We start from the raw sequence: 13,509 nt of genomic DNA, 5'->3' as shown, positions 1-13,509 counted from the left end.
GACAGGATCCCAGTCCAGCAAGTAAGGGACAACCTGGGAAGTCTGTTCTGATCCCACGTGAAGGGGGAGAGGCTCACGCAGTGCCCAGCATCCTGCTGTGGCATCTCAGGCACCTCCCATGGGCCCGCAGCTTGGGCTCCCAGCAGCTCACGCCTGTCAGGCAGCTCCAACTGCAGATGCCCCTGGGGGCTGGAGTCGTGTCCTGTCATAGGCCAGCACACTGCCCCTCCCTGGACCCCATGGGCTGCCACTCACCCAGCTGGGTAAACAAACCAAGCTCTGAACACAGACCGCCAGGGAGGCTGAGGCCAGGACAGTGAAACAGCCCTAGCAAGAGTCCTTCCTTGCCAATCCCCAAGAACTGTCCCCAGGCAGGGGGGAGCATGGACAGGACTGGGCAGCGTCTGCAGCTGATCTGTTTCCGCTCCTGAGCATAAACACATATCAGCGGGCTGGAACCCACAGCCCAGAAACTGTCAACTAATGCCTGACAAGTGGCAATGATGGCTCTTCAGTGAATGGTGCTGGGAAAGCTGGACATTGACTTGCAAGAGAGCTAGACTGCTGTCTACACCACTCATAAGGATGGATCAAGCACCTGAGATCGTTAAACTCCCAACAGCGGGAAAAGCTCCATGACCCTGGAACCTAAAGCACATGCACCAGAAGGTGAAAGAAACGAGTGAGACCACATCAAACCAAAACGCTGCTGCACAGCAATGGAGAGCATCCACAAAACGAAAAGGCCACCTACTTAATGTGGTGGGGGCGGGGGCCGGCTGCAAGCACACACCTGATATGGGGCTAATACAAGAATTCACAGACAGCAACAGGCAAAGAACACAAGAGAAAACGCTCAGTGCGCTTAGGCATCAGGGAAACCACTAAGATCACCTTCCATCGGTCACACTGGCCCTGAATCAGTCAGAACGTGGAGGGGGAACCCTAGTGCCCTGCTGGTGGAAATGCAGCCGTGTCCACAGCAGTAGCCAAGGTGTGGAGGCAACGTGTCCACGGACAGGCGAATGACGATACAATAAAAGTCGGACAGAAACACATACTCGATTTCGCCGATATGTAGACTCTCTTAAAAAACGCAAACACAGAAAAAAGATGGGATATGTGATCCGCAGAGGCAGGAGGTGGAGACTCAGTGAACTGGGTGAGCCCCAGTGTGCAGTTACAAGGTCAGTGTGTGCTAGCGGTGTGGTCCTCAGTGTGGCAACTGCAGTTAACTGCTCTGTGTGAGAACGCTGCTAAGAGTAGATCCCAAATGTTCAGTGGCTGTTACCCGGTGGTGATCGGGTTGCAGCATGTGGTTGTCAGGTCATCGCGCTGAACACCTTGGACGCACACAATGGCCAAGTGTCACTCACCCTCGATAAAACCAAGAATGTGTCTGCTGGTTGACGATGGAACATATCCTTTCCATATGGCTGGTCTCAAACTTCCAAATGCACATTTATGTGTGTAGACACGTGAACTGAGGCACGGTGGCCACTCACTCCACCACCATACAGAAAAAGAGCACGAGGCACCTGCCTTGCGGAAACTGCTACTGGAAGAAGTCACTGGCTGCCAACTTGATGGCCTTCTCCACAGTGAACAAGGTCAGGTCACTGCCGCCCCTGGAAGGGAATGTTGAGGGCAGGGGGCGTCTGCAGCCGCGGGGACCAGCTCCAGCCAGTGAGGTTCTGGAACACTGGGGTCCCGGTGAGTCGGGGAGCTCTTCTGTTTTACTGAAGCCCCCTGTCTTTTTATTGATCCACTTGGCCTGTGCCTGAACTCCTCACGGGCTCCCTGGTGCAGGTCCTATAAGTTACTTCTGTCTCTCATGTATGGACCGTTAGGATGACACGTGACCAGTTCTCCAAACTAAGCCCGATTGTGAGATCCCGAGGGGCAGCTATGTGGGTCCCATGGCTTTGCCTTCACACTCAGAGCACGGCCACATCAGCCCCTCAGTCCAGCCTCGTGTCCGTTTCTCACAGCACAATCATCTTGGTGTGCGTCGCTGGCTGGGGACACTAGGGGAAAGTGTTAACGCCCTCTGAGTCCTCAGGTCACCTTGTTCCCACACCCAGTGTCTCCTGTCCACCCCTCCCCTCTTGAATCTTTGTCCAGAGCCAGGTCACTGTCAGCTTCCCCGGGGTTTACTCCCGGCACCCGGGGACCAGTCTCTCTTCCTCCAGGCTTCCTGTCCAGACCTGGACAGCAGTGCCTGGCACTTGGCCCACCTTTTCTGAGTCGACGTCACCCTTTCAGAAAACCGCCGATTGCGGTTTTCTCCCCCAAAACAAAGCCCTTGGAGATACCCACAACATGCCGGCCGCACAGTGATGAAGACAGGCTCTCCCGACACCAGGACCTCCTCCCAGCGCCCAGTTTCTTCTGACATTTTGATTCCAAGGCCCACAGGTTCCCAGAAGAGGGTGGACGGAGCATGTGGGCAGTTGGAGCAGCGGCCCGGGGCCTCCCTGATGATAGCCAACCAGGATGTGAGAGAAACGTCTTCCCAGACCCATGGGAGATGTCCCCAGTGCCCTGGGTGCCGTGTGATTGTTGGCACTGCAGCTTCTCAGGCTACAAAACCTAAGTCACAGTCTGTCTGTTTCCACAAACAAGACTTTGGCTTATTTACCAAAGTCCCGTCCTGTTACCCCTTCTCGAGTGTCTGCCTCTGCCTAAAAGAGGGACGTTCCACTCGGTTTCAAGGAGCCTGCCTCCCAAAGTCCCAGAAATGGGACCCACACGAGGTGAAGAGTGGCCCCAGCAGATGATTGCAAACTCCAACAATGCTTCTTTTCTGCACGATGGACACCTTCCTTGTTGGAAGTGCGTGTTCTTCCTGTTGACAGTGGTTCTCACCCACCAAACACATAGCAAGGAGAACAGGGTTACAGGCAGATAACAGTTTAAGTCGACAGTGTGTTTAAGCAAACAGCATGGGATCAGAGGCAGGCTATGATTTAAGCAAACAGGTTACACTCAGTTCTGACCTTAAGCCTAAAATAAAATTGTTTGAAATATTTTTTGAAAGCTTTTACATGTGGCTCAGGTGGTAGGGACTGGTCAGAGAGCCCGGAGGCTGCCCTGAGGCAGCTGAACCCCCAAGCACAGAGCTGGCTCCCTCACAAAAGACCCCGGCCTCCCTGTGGGGCTGGTAGATGACTCCTCAGCCGTGGGGGAGGGGGCAGGGGTGGCTATGGGGGCTGCTGGGATCAGGGTGGGAAGCTGAGGAGGGGCTCGTTGGGAACACCTGCGGGGTCAGGGCTGAGGAGCAGCCACTCCTGCCTGGGCTCCTCTCCCCCTCGGATTCCGCCCTGGCCATATGGCCGGCCTCTCTCCTCACCCGCTGTGCCCCTGTGCGCCCTGGGCCGAGTGTCTCAGCAAAGCATGTCAGTGGAGGCATGGCAGGGCTGAGGGGGCGACCTGTGTGTCCCCACTGACTTGGCCAAGACACAGCTGCAGAACCAGTGTGGACAGGAAACCTACGAAGGAATGCATGTGGGGGCAGGTGTGTGTTATTGGGGGGCGGGGCCCTGGAGGATGGCAAGGCTGGGCAGCGCCTTGCTCACCCTGGCCTCGCTGGTCCAGAGACTGGCCCCCGGGGAGTAGCCCCAGTCAGGGTCAGCGCCTGCGCACACAAGCTTCTCTCCAGTCAAGGTTACCATGCACACACAAAGGTGCGCACACACGCGCACACACCGGCTTCTCTCCTGACCCACCACGGACGGGCGGATGGGTAACGAGTTCTGCTCACGTTTTGCTGGCGTCCAGCCTCTTGCCCTGTTCGCCTCCCTTTACTATGAAGCCTGTGGGGGAGTCGCATCCTCCCTTCTGTCCTGTGCGTGACTGTGAGATTACCAGGTGCGCAGAAGGGCCTTCGTTCCATAAATGCTGAGAAGTGACATCTCAGTTCCTAGGGCTGGGATGCGACGTGCTTTCCTCCTGCTGAATCAAGCCTTGGACATGCTCCAAGGGACCAACTGCAGGGCTCTCAAAAACCAGTCATCCTGCCACCCTCTGTCTGGAAGAAGCTTCAGACCCAAGCTCTGAGAAGCGGGCAGTGCTTTTCCAAACTGAGAGACTTCTTGAAGGCAGCTGCGTGGTACCCACATCACCATGAATGCCAAGGGACGGGCTCAGAACACCACAGCTGCCTTCCTGGCTATTCTCTCACAGTCCCTCTCTCACTTAAGAGTTTGGTTAAAATAACCCATGGCAACAAACAGTGAGCCTGGGTTGCAGAAGGGGAACAAAATTGGTACAACCTAAGACCCAGCACAGCCCAAAATACATAAATACTTAAATAATAAAAAACCCAAAGGAAAACCACATGGCCAGGAAAAAGACTTTGGGGGCCAGTGTTTGGGGGAGGGGATAGCCCGCAGACCAGAGGCATTCCTCCCAGAGGCCTCTCGAGAAGGGTTCAGGGTGAAGGTCGCCTCTGAGGGCCCAGCCCTGGATGAATCTCACCCTAGAGGTGCTCCCCATTTATCAAACTCAGCCACCTTTCCTCCCAGTGATGGAGAGGGTTAGAGACAAAAGCCATTACTGTTCAATACGAGGGAACCTTTGCATGTTTCCAGACATCAAATGGCAAGCTCCACCAGAACTGAGACCAACCCACTCTTCACTCACGACTGGCTTCCTGTCTCTTCCCTGGTTCCTCCCCACCAGCTCTTGTTTCTTATGCCAATCTGAAGCAAGCAAGGGTGCTGGGGATGGTACAACCGGGGCTTAACAAGTGTAAAGCTCAAACAGTAATTCTGAAAATGGGGTGGATTAACTAACACGTTTCACGGAGCCAGACTTCAGAGCTGACCAGTGGACTCTGGTCAGCTCTGACCAGTGACTCTGTTTTGGTCTCAAGGAGACAGACCTGGGAAACATACCCTGAGGGAGTCAGCTAAGCTCTGGCTAAAACTATCAGAACATTCTGGCCTTTGGTGAGTGATTCATGTCACGGCAAGAGAAGTTGCAGCCGGGAATCCAAAAGTCAGAACCAAACTGTACCTGTGTTCCGGGTGTGGTGCTATTCCACATGGGCCCACTCATCAGGACAGCCAAGGGGCCAGGGTCCCAGCTGCCTGCCCCCACTCCCCCAACGCAGGCCAAGGAGACTCAGAATCAAGTGAGACAGACACTCCGGCTGGCTTCATGTCAAAATCGAGGTTCATGCATGACGTCCACTTTAAAGTTAACTTTTTTTAAAATGACTGATGTAGAACTTAACAGGAAAGTGTGGGGGACTGACGACACTGTGAGCGTGGCAGGACTGCAGTCTCACAACGGCATCGGCCAACTCAGTGATGACATACCAAAGGGGGACAATGTGACCTCACCCGCGGGCCACAAGGTCACGGCCCAGGAAGCAAGAGATCACTGGTGAGGCCTGTGGTTTAAGGATAAAGCAGGCCAGGAGCCCTGAGTGTCTTAAGGGCTTACAGCCACCTGATAAGAAGATGGCCAATTTCTCCTCCCCTACCCCCAACAACAAAAACCTTCCCAGAGCACGCTGCCATTCACGGAGCTGCCCACTGCCCTCCCAGCCCCAGCAGCATGTTACCTACGGGCCCCAGTGCGGGTGTCGGAAAGGTGGGGTTCGTGCCCGGGCCTGGGCAGTGAGGGCGTCCCTGGGGGCCCACACGCCTGGGTAGGCAGTGTGTACAGTCCCCACGCTGCTGAGGCCTGCCAGCCAGCGGTTCTCCACGGAGCACCCCCGCTCCCCACAATCCACACGGGGGCCGAGGAGGCCGCCTCTCTGGATGGCAGCACTGGGCCTCACTCAAACCTCTGTCCTGGTGGGACTTTGCCTCGATGATAAAAGACGACAGTGACACGGGACACACACAACTCACACATCACCCTGCTCTTTTAAGAATGTACTTTATACAAAATAACCAATTCATATGGAAATAAATCTACAGACCTCCAAGGATCAGAAAGATTTTTAAACAGTTGTTTTAAAAAATTATCCAACACACAGTATAGAACTAAGTACTGAGGTAAGTGTGGCTCTCAGTGAAACAGGGGATCAGCAGACCAGACAAAATATACACAATATAAAAATAAATAGCATTCCCCTTCCCAGTACTGGCCAGGATCACGCACAGGAATCTGCAGCAGGAGAGCGGGTGTGGGCCCAGCTGGGGGCAGCGTTCAGTGCCTTGCTCCCGGGCCCACCACCCTCTCCAGACACACAGGACACGCAGCTGGTTAAGAGGCTTTTCCGTATCAGCCGCCAGGGCTCAGCGAGGGAGAGACCAGGCGGCCGACGCCGCTGACCATCTGCTCGGCCAGGGCCCGTGAAGCACAGGAGGATGCAGCAGCTGGAGGTCAGGCTCGCACCTGCCCCACACGAGGACACAGCAGGGGAGCCCCAGCGCCCCAGGAAGACTCCAGACCCAGAACAGGAGGAACAAGTCTCAGTTGAGGGCTCAGCCCCTGGCAGGGGAACCTGCACCCAGGGGCGGAGGCTGAACAGCCTGCCTCCCAGGCACCCCGCTCTCCGTGGGGGCACCCTGGCCCTTCCCCTGGGCTCTGACTCGACGGCCACAGCCGCTCTCCAAGGGTCCCTGCCTTGGGGCTGCTGGCTGAGGGATCCTGGGAGAATCCAAACCGGGACCTGAGAGCTGTGTGTGTGGCTGAGACAGAAACTTTCAAAAAGCGAGAAAACCCTGAGCCCACGCGGCCCACTCCTGGAACTGGCAGGAACCAGCGCCAAGTCACAAGGATGCTCGCGGGGCCTGGGGGCCAGGCTGGCCGGGGGCTCTCAGTCCACACGAAAGGCAGCCTTCTGAGAGCCACCCGGCCCCGCCCAGGGAGGACACCCTGCTGACGACAGGCGCGAGGGCCCCAGTGAGGCAGGTGGACACGGCAGCACTAGTCTCACTTTGAAGGTGGGACAAGAAAAGGTTCTGAACAGGAGCCCACGCGTCTATCGCCACTCGGAGTGCACGTGTCTTCAGCCTAGTAAGTTTTAGCCAAGAGCTTTTATTACAGGAGAGGAAAAACTCAAGGCCAGAAACATTCCATAAGGCTCTTGCTTTCTCTCTGGATCTTCTCTCTCTCCTGGGTCTGGGGAAGACAGTTTCTAACATAATGACTCTAAGGTGAGCAGTGGACAGGAGTCCTTCAGGTCCCTGACAGGTGGCAGCGGTCCCAGGGGAAGGCCACCCCAGGACCTTCCCCCAGGCTAGTTCTGGTCGCAAGAGTGCATGGGCCCTGAACGGGGTGGCCCTGTGGGGCAACGCAGCATGGAGCCACACTCCCAACAGGGCTCCCCAGTGCCTGGCCTCTACTCATCCCGAAGGGAGGCTCTAGGGCAGCGGGAGATGGGGTCGGGCTGGGGGCTGAGACAACAGAGGGCTGTGCACGGTGGGCGGACGGAAGGGGCAGGATTGCCATAGTCCTCCTGGCCCTGCCCCAGCCTGGTTCTGCTCGAGGCAAGGGTGCCCGAGGCCTTGTACCCAAGCCAGTTTCCACGCTGGCCAGAGCAGGCTCTAGGCTGGGAACAGAGGCAGGGGCCACGGTCTCCCCCCCAAGCTGGTGCACAGATGCACACGGAGGCTGAGTGTGCCAAGCATGTTCCCTCACTGCTCAAGAGCAAAGCTGGATCTGTCCACGACCCTTCCCCATCCTTCCCAAATGCTGATGCTGACGTCCCCACCTTGAACCACATCACGCCCGTGACTGGGCTCCAACAAGAACCAGAATCCAATGAGAACACAGCCCCCAAACTTGCCCCACTTCAAAGCATGCCAAATTTAAAGTTTAAATAAGTCTGTTTAAAAAAAAAAAAAATCGTGTTTCTGCGCATGTCTGGAAGGCGCCTGCGTTCCCAGTGCTCCCCCTGCCCGAGCTCAGCATCTGGGCGTCTGGAGCTGGCGTTGGTCTCCGCAGGGACTCTACTACTGGAAGCGCGGGTTTGCTCCAGCTTCAGCAAGGACGCTGGGGCTGGATGGAAGGTTCTCTTGGCCCCTCACAAAGCTGAACTTATAAGAACAAGCGCAGATCAATCAACCAATGTTTCCTGCAAGCTTTTCTACTATCTCAAAGGCATGCTTAGAAATACGCTATTTTTACAAAGACCTGTGACTTCAAGGTATCTCCCTTCAGTTGTTTCCTCCTTTGCTTTTGTGGGATATTCAAAAGCTTAAGACAGGAGTCCTCACTTTGGTGGCATCTCAGCTAAACTCAAAGAATGCTAAACAGGGAGAATCCAGTGTCGCTTGCTTCTAAAACCATAATAAAGTAACTGAATACTGTAGAACTGTTTCCTATCACAGACAAGTGACTTTAAGAACTTGTTCTTGACAGCTACTTTAAATCACCATGACTTATTTTACTATATTCACATAAAATGGATAAAAACTATATATACTGAAAGACTCCTACATTCAAGCTGTAAATCTATAGAGTACATTTTTCCTATTAAAACCTGTGCAGCTTCTTTATTGACACTAAACATACACAAACCTGAGTCGTCACTGCCACAAACTGTGGTCTGTGCAGGGAGCTTGCGACGCCTTCCAGACCCCAGTCCCGGCAGGGCTGTGACAGGGCACGTCGCCGCACCTTCCAATGAGCAAATGCTCCTGATACTGGTTTACACCTATCTGGTGGGCAGCTGGCCAGCCAGGAGGGGCACTGCTATCTCGGACCATGACCTGGGTGCCAGGCAAGGGGGGGGGGCGCCAGGCAAGGAGGCTGCCCAAGGGGAAGAGCCGTCAGAGGAACAGCAGCGGCAAGGTGGGCCCCTCCTGCAGCCCCCCAAGAGTGAATGGGAAAGGGCTGTAAACACAGGGGGTCAGCAGGGCTGCGGGCCCGCCGGCCAGACTCTATCCCCACCACCCGCCCTCCCCGCTGTATGTACAATACATTCACCACCGACAGAAATCATCATAAAGGCAACATGAAAACTCTGTAAACTGGACCCAGCCCCAAACACACCCACACGAGCAGTCCTGTCCCCAGACGGCCACCTGAGTGCAGCTGCCACGACCAGCACCGCGCCCAGGTCAGGATGGTCTTCCCTGAACAAGCGTCCCAGGGCCTGGAGAGACCACCAGAGTCCAGCCTGTCTGCTCCCCACTTTCGCCCAGGATTTGGCGAGCGCATGGGTCATGAGGAGGGGCGTCCAGGCTCCAGGCCACACACGGCGCGATGCTGGGGACAGGAGAGGCGGGTCGGGCCGGGCCCCGTTCTCCACTCGCAGCTCTCTGTTTCCCTGGGGCTTGTCTCCTCCTGGGACTAGCTCTGAGAGAAGCAGAATAGACAGTTTCAGCGAAACTGATGCGCGTTAACTGTTAAAAACAACAAAGCCTAGGAGCCACACACACTCTTCCCGTCTAGGAAAGCGGCCCAATTTTGCTTCGTTGGGCAGTCCTGCCAGGTGTGATTTCTGAGTCCTGGACCCTGACTCAGTCCAGGGGCCAAGGACTGCTGCCTCCAGGGAGACTGGGTAGGGGTGGGGGAACCCGACTCTTCCAGACGAGGCAAACAAGGAGTCGCACCACAGTAGCCAGTCTGGGGAAGGAAATCTTACCCATCTCCGGGCTGGTGCCTGGAGCAGGAATAAGGGGCTGGCAGGGCGGGAGGAAGCTGCTCCCGAGGCCCTCTGGCCCCAGGGCCCACAGGACACAACCCCTTTCCAGGGACAGCCCCTGGGGCCACAGCTGCCGGGAACCACACAGACAGCTCTCACTGTCCACCATTCTGACCTGATCGAGTGGAAGCGTTGGGGGCTTCTGGGGGGGCAGCTCCTCCTGCGATGCTGCTGGAGCCGGCGTCTTTGGGAACGAGGGCCGGGACTGGACCGAGGGCCCCTGCAGTCTAGAGACATGAGGAAGGAACATTCAGGAATGCATGTGATGTCCTCAGTACGAAGGAAAAGGTGCACGGCCCCACCTGGACCAACTGGGTGAGTGACCCCCTGACCCAGGGGCTGCCGCGTGAGGCAGGAAAGACATGGCTGATGCCACCTGCATAGTGCTCCTGACAAAGGTGTTGACTCTGACTCTTAAATATGAAGAAACAATGAGAAGAAGCCAGAGCCTGGGGTGCTCTGTCTTTGAAAAACAAAGAATGCAAAGCCAATGTTGTAAATTACTGAGCAGGCACAGCACCCAAATGTAGAGCCATGAACTGTGACTGGATCCTGAACGGGGAAAAATCAGAGCTTCGGGGACAACTGGAGACATCAGACAGTGCCTCCATCAGAGCACTACCACCACTTTCCTGGCCAGAGTCTGGGCTGCACCAGGAGGATGCCCTCGGCTAGGAGACGCACCAAAGACTCAGAAGAGAAGGCAAAGGACAGACAGGAGACGTGCCAGACGTTCAGAGAGGGGTGAGCACACGCAGAGGGAAGGCCCTCAAGCCAGGCACTGGGGGCTGGGACGACCCAGGGGGCACTCAGATTCTCAGGGTGGTCTGTGCTGCTTTATGATGGGGCTTCCCAACCTTGACCTCAAGACACAACTACTAGAATTATCAGGGAGTGGTATGTGGCCAGGTCTGGCTCTGGACACACTGAGTTTTCATTCAGTATCAGTAGAGAATAGAATGGTGAGGGGTGAGACTAGGATACCACCCATGACTACCACCAGATCTACCCCCCTCTCCCTGGCAAAGTTTGCCCACAGCCCCAGAACTCTGGCCATTAGGTGTCCAAAACCTAACCCAACAGCACTGCAATGCCAATTCACTTTCACAAAGAAAAAAAGATGACACACAAAACTGGGTTCTGATGCCAGTGCTTTCCCAGTAAGCCCCGAGCACACAACCCACACGCTCCTCCCGGCCCCAGACCACCCAAGTCGGTTTTTCATTCCCAAGCTCGCTTCTTTTTGGGAGACTAGCATCTACTCTGCTTCTGCCCATACAAAAAAGGCACGCAGCTGCAGCCTTACCCGGACGGTCTGTACATCTCCTGGAAGGACGCCCTCGCCCCACTTCCGGGACCCATCTGCTCCATCATCACGGCCTGGAAGTGGCCCAGGCCCTCCTCAGGGTAGCGGTAGAGGGGGCACTCGGGGGACAGGCCATTGGGCTGCGCCGCCACTGGGCGGTGAGGCGGGTGAGTAGCCGAGGGGGAGGCGTAAGCCCTGGGCTGGAAATGCGCGGCCGGCCGCTGTGGGGGGTAAGGCGGCCCAGCGTGCAGCATCACTGTGTGTGGGGGAAAGGCGGGCGAACCGAAGGCCATGCCCGGGCCGAGCGGGGTGGGGGGCGCGCCGTAGAGACACTCGCTGGCCGACAGGGAGCCCTGCCGCCTGGCAGCCGCGTTGTGGTTATCCAAGTCCAGGAACTCTTTGGGGCTCTCTGGCTGCTCCACAGACTCATCCTGCTTGCCCTCGGGGCCGGGGTTCTGCCCCTCGGCCATCTTGGCAGCAACGGCGTCCACCCGCGTGGGCGAAGTTAAGGCAGCACCCAGAGCCTCCACCGCGTCGACCCGCGCGGGGGGCGTTAAGGCAGCACTTAGTGCCTCGCAGCCCTGCAGCCCGGTCACAGCGCTCTTGTCGGGGAAGAGGGGCCTGGCAGGGGTGGGCTGAGCTGGTGGGGGCCCGCTCGGGCTTACGGGGGCTGCGAGGTGTCTCGGCCAGTCTGAAAAGCCCTGTGGACACGAGTAGTAAGGAGTCCGCGGGTAGTGGTGGTAGGAAGGCTGCGGTGGTGGCTGGTATGGATACCGCATGCCCTGGTGGGGGCGGTACCGAGGGAAGACTCCAGAATGAGGGTCATGAGACTGAAAAGCCCGAGGGGGAAAGGGGGGAGGGTGCGGGGCTGGAGGCTTGCCCCCCATCACAGGACCCACAGGCTGCAGACCTGGGCCTACATGGTACCGTGTGGCGGAGCTGGGGAACTCCAAGCCGGGCGTGTACAGAGGGGAGCACGCGGGCTCTGCAGGGGCCCCAGCCTCGGGTGGCGCCCTGCTCTTGCCCTCAGACCCACATGGGGAGGCTTCCACCCGCAGTCCGTTTTCGGGCAGCGGCCCCAGGTCTGCCAGGGTGCATGCCTGGGCGGGTGGGCTGGCGAAGCCACTCCCTGAGAGCCAGGCAGACCTGACCGTGCTCGCTGGGCAGCCGTCCCCAGGTTCCGAGGACTCCGGCCTGAGCTCCGGGCCCTCTGGGCCCCTTCCTTGGGGTGAGCTCCGCCTGGCAAAGTCAGCCTGCAGGGGGGGCGCAGGGTGAGGTAGCTGCTTGAGGAACGCCCCCTCTGAAGCACCGACACTCGCTGGTCTCTCCTCGAGCCCGGGCAAGGGATCCACTGCAAAGAAAGCAGAGACAAAGTCGCACCTGGCGAGCTGAAACCCCAGCACACGACAGGAACAGGTAGCCAAGATGCCGCCGCCGCCCCCACCCCGCCCACCGCTGGATAAGCAAGGGGCTGTGATCTGTGTGCCCAACTCCAAGGAGGCAGAGGGTGCACTGGCCGATGTGCAGGCTGGCGGGGAGGCATCGCCTTGACAGTGAGGGGGAGGGACCAGGCCTGAGGACGCTGGGAAGGCCGGATCCCGACAGCATCCTGCAGTCAGGACCCACCCACGGGAGTACGAACAGGACTAGATGAATATTTGCTAAATGAACGACAACACTCACCGTGCCCGGGCTTCCTGAAAATAAGACATGGACAGTGTATAACACTCAAAGGGCATCTTTGAGGAATTACAGAAATTTAATAAACAATCACTGACCTACTGAATTCAAATGCTTAATTACAGACTCAGACTTCTTTACCTTGCCATTGTTTTTGGCCATAAATGCGTCTTAGTATTATGATCTCTCAGGGAGGGCAGAGTTGTTGCCCAAGGGTATCAAAATAGGATTCTGGTCAGAGCTTACAGACAAGGTCAAGAATTCAGACCTTTAAGATCAACTAGGACTGCTGGCTCCTGAAAAACTAACATTGGCTTTAAAGATCACAGGTATAAGCTGCACAAGAATCATGAAAACGTGCACTTTTCATTATTGAGTCAACAAAAAACACGCCAATGCCTCATGCCAGACACAGAAATACACGCAAAACGGCTTAACGACATGACACCATAAAACTCCTGCAAGAAAACATAGGCAAAACATTCTCTGACATAAACTGTCAATAGGCCAGTCTTCCAAGGCAGTAGAAATTAAAGCAAAAATTAAAAAGTGGGACCTAATTAAACTTGCAAGCTTTTGTACAACAAAGAAAACCATAAACAAAATGGAAAGACTGTCTACGGACTGGGAGAATATAGCTGCGAAGGGTGAGACCAGCAGGGACTTAATCTCCAAAATATGCAAGCAGCTCATACAACTCAACCAAAAAGCAAACCCAATCAAAGCATGGGCAGAAGACCTAAACACACATTTCTTCAATTAAGACACACAGAGAGCCGAGGCCAAGATAAAAAGATGTTCATCATCACTGAACTAGACAAATGCAAATTTAAACCACAATGAGGTACCAACTCACACCAGTCAGAATGGACGCCACTAAAAAGTCTACAAATAAACAGTGGAGAGGGTG

The 13,509-nt window shown here is 56.1% G+C and overlaps 1 protein-coding gene across 2 annotated transcripts in view; it reads right to left on the bottom strand.

Moving 5' to 3' along the window:
- Positions 1-5,876: 5,876 nt before the first annotated feature.
- LOC101117325 (chromatin remodeling regulator CECR2) overlaps positions 5,877-13,509 on the bottom strand; it is a 118,046-nt gene continuing 110,413 nt past the window's right edge. For both annotated transcript variants that reach the window (XM_027968051.3, XM_042248249.2), the window contains exons 16-18: positions 10,920-12,270; positions 9,729-9,840; positions 5,877-9,264 (exon numbers count right to left, since the gene is read on the bottom strand). In XM_027968051.3, coding sequence (XP_027823852.1) covers positions 9,259-9,264; positions 9,729-9,840; positions 10,920-12,270 — 1,469 coding nt within the window. In that variant the 3' untranslated portion in view covers positions 5,877-9,258. The remainder of the gene's footprint in view (positions 9,265-9,728; positions 9,841-10,919; positions 12,271-13,509) is intronic.

Source organism: Ovis aries, chromosome 3, assembly GCF_016772045.2.
Source record: "Ovis aries strain OAR_USU_Benz2616 breed Rambouillet chromosome 3, ARS-UI_Ramb_v3.0, whole genome shotgun sequence".
Lineage (NCBI taxonomy): Eukaryota > Metazoa > Chordata > Mammalia > Artiodactyla > Bovidae > Ovis > Ovis aries.
The sequence above is the reverse complement of the archived record's forward strand: the minus strand, read 5'-3'. Positions and strand labels throughout refer to the sequence as shown.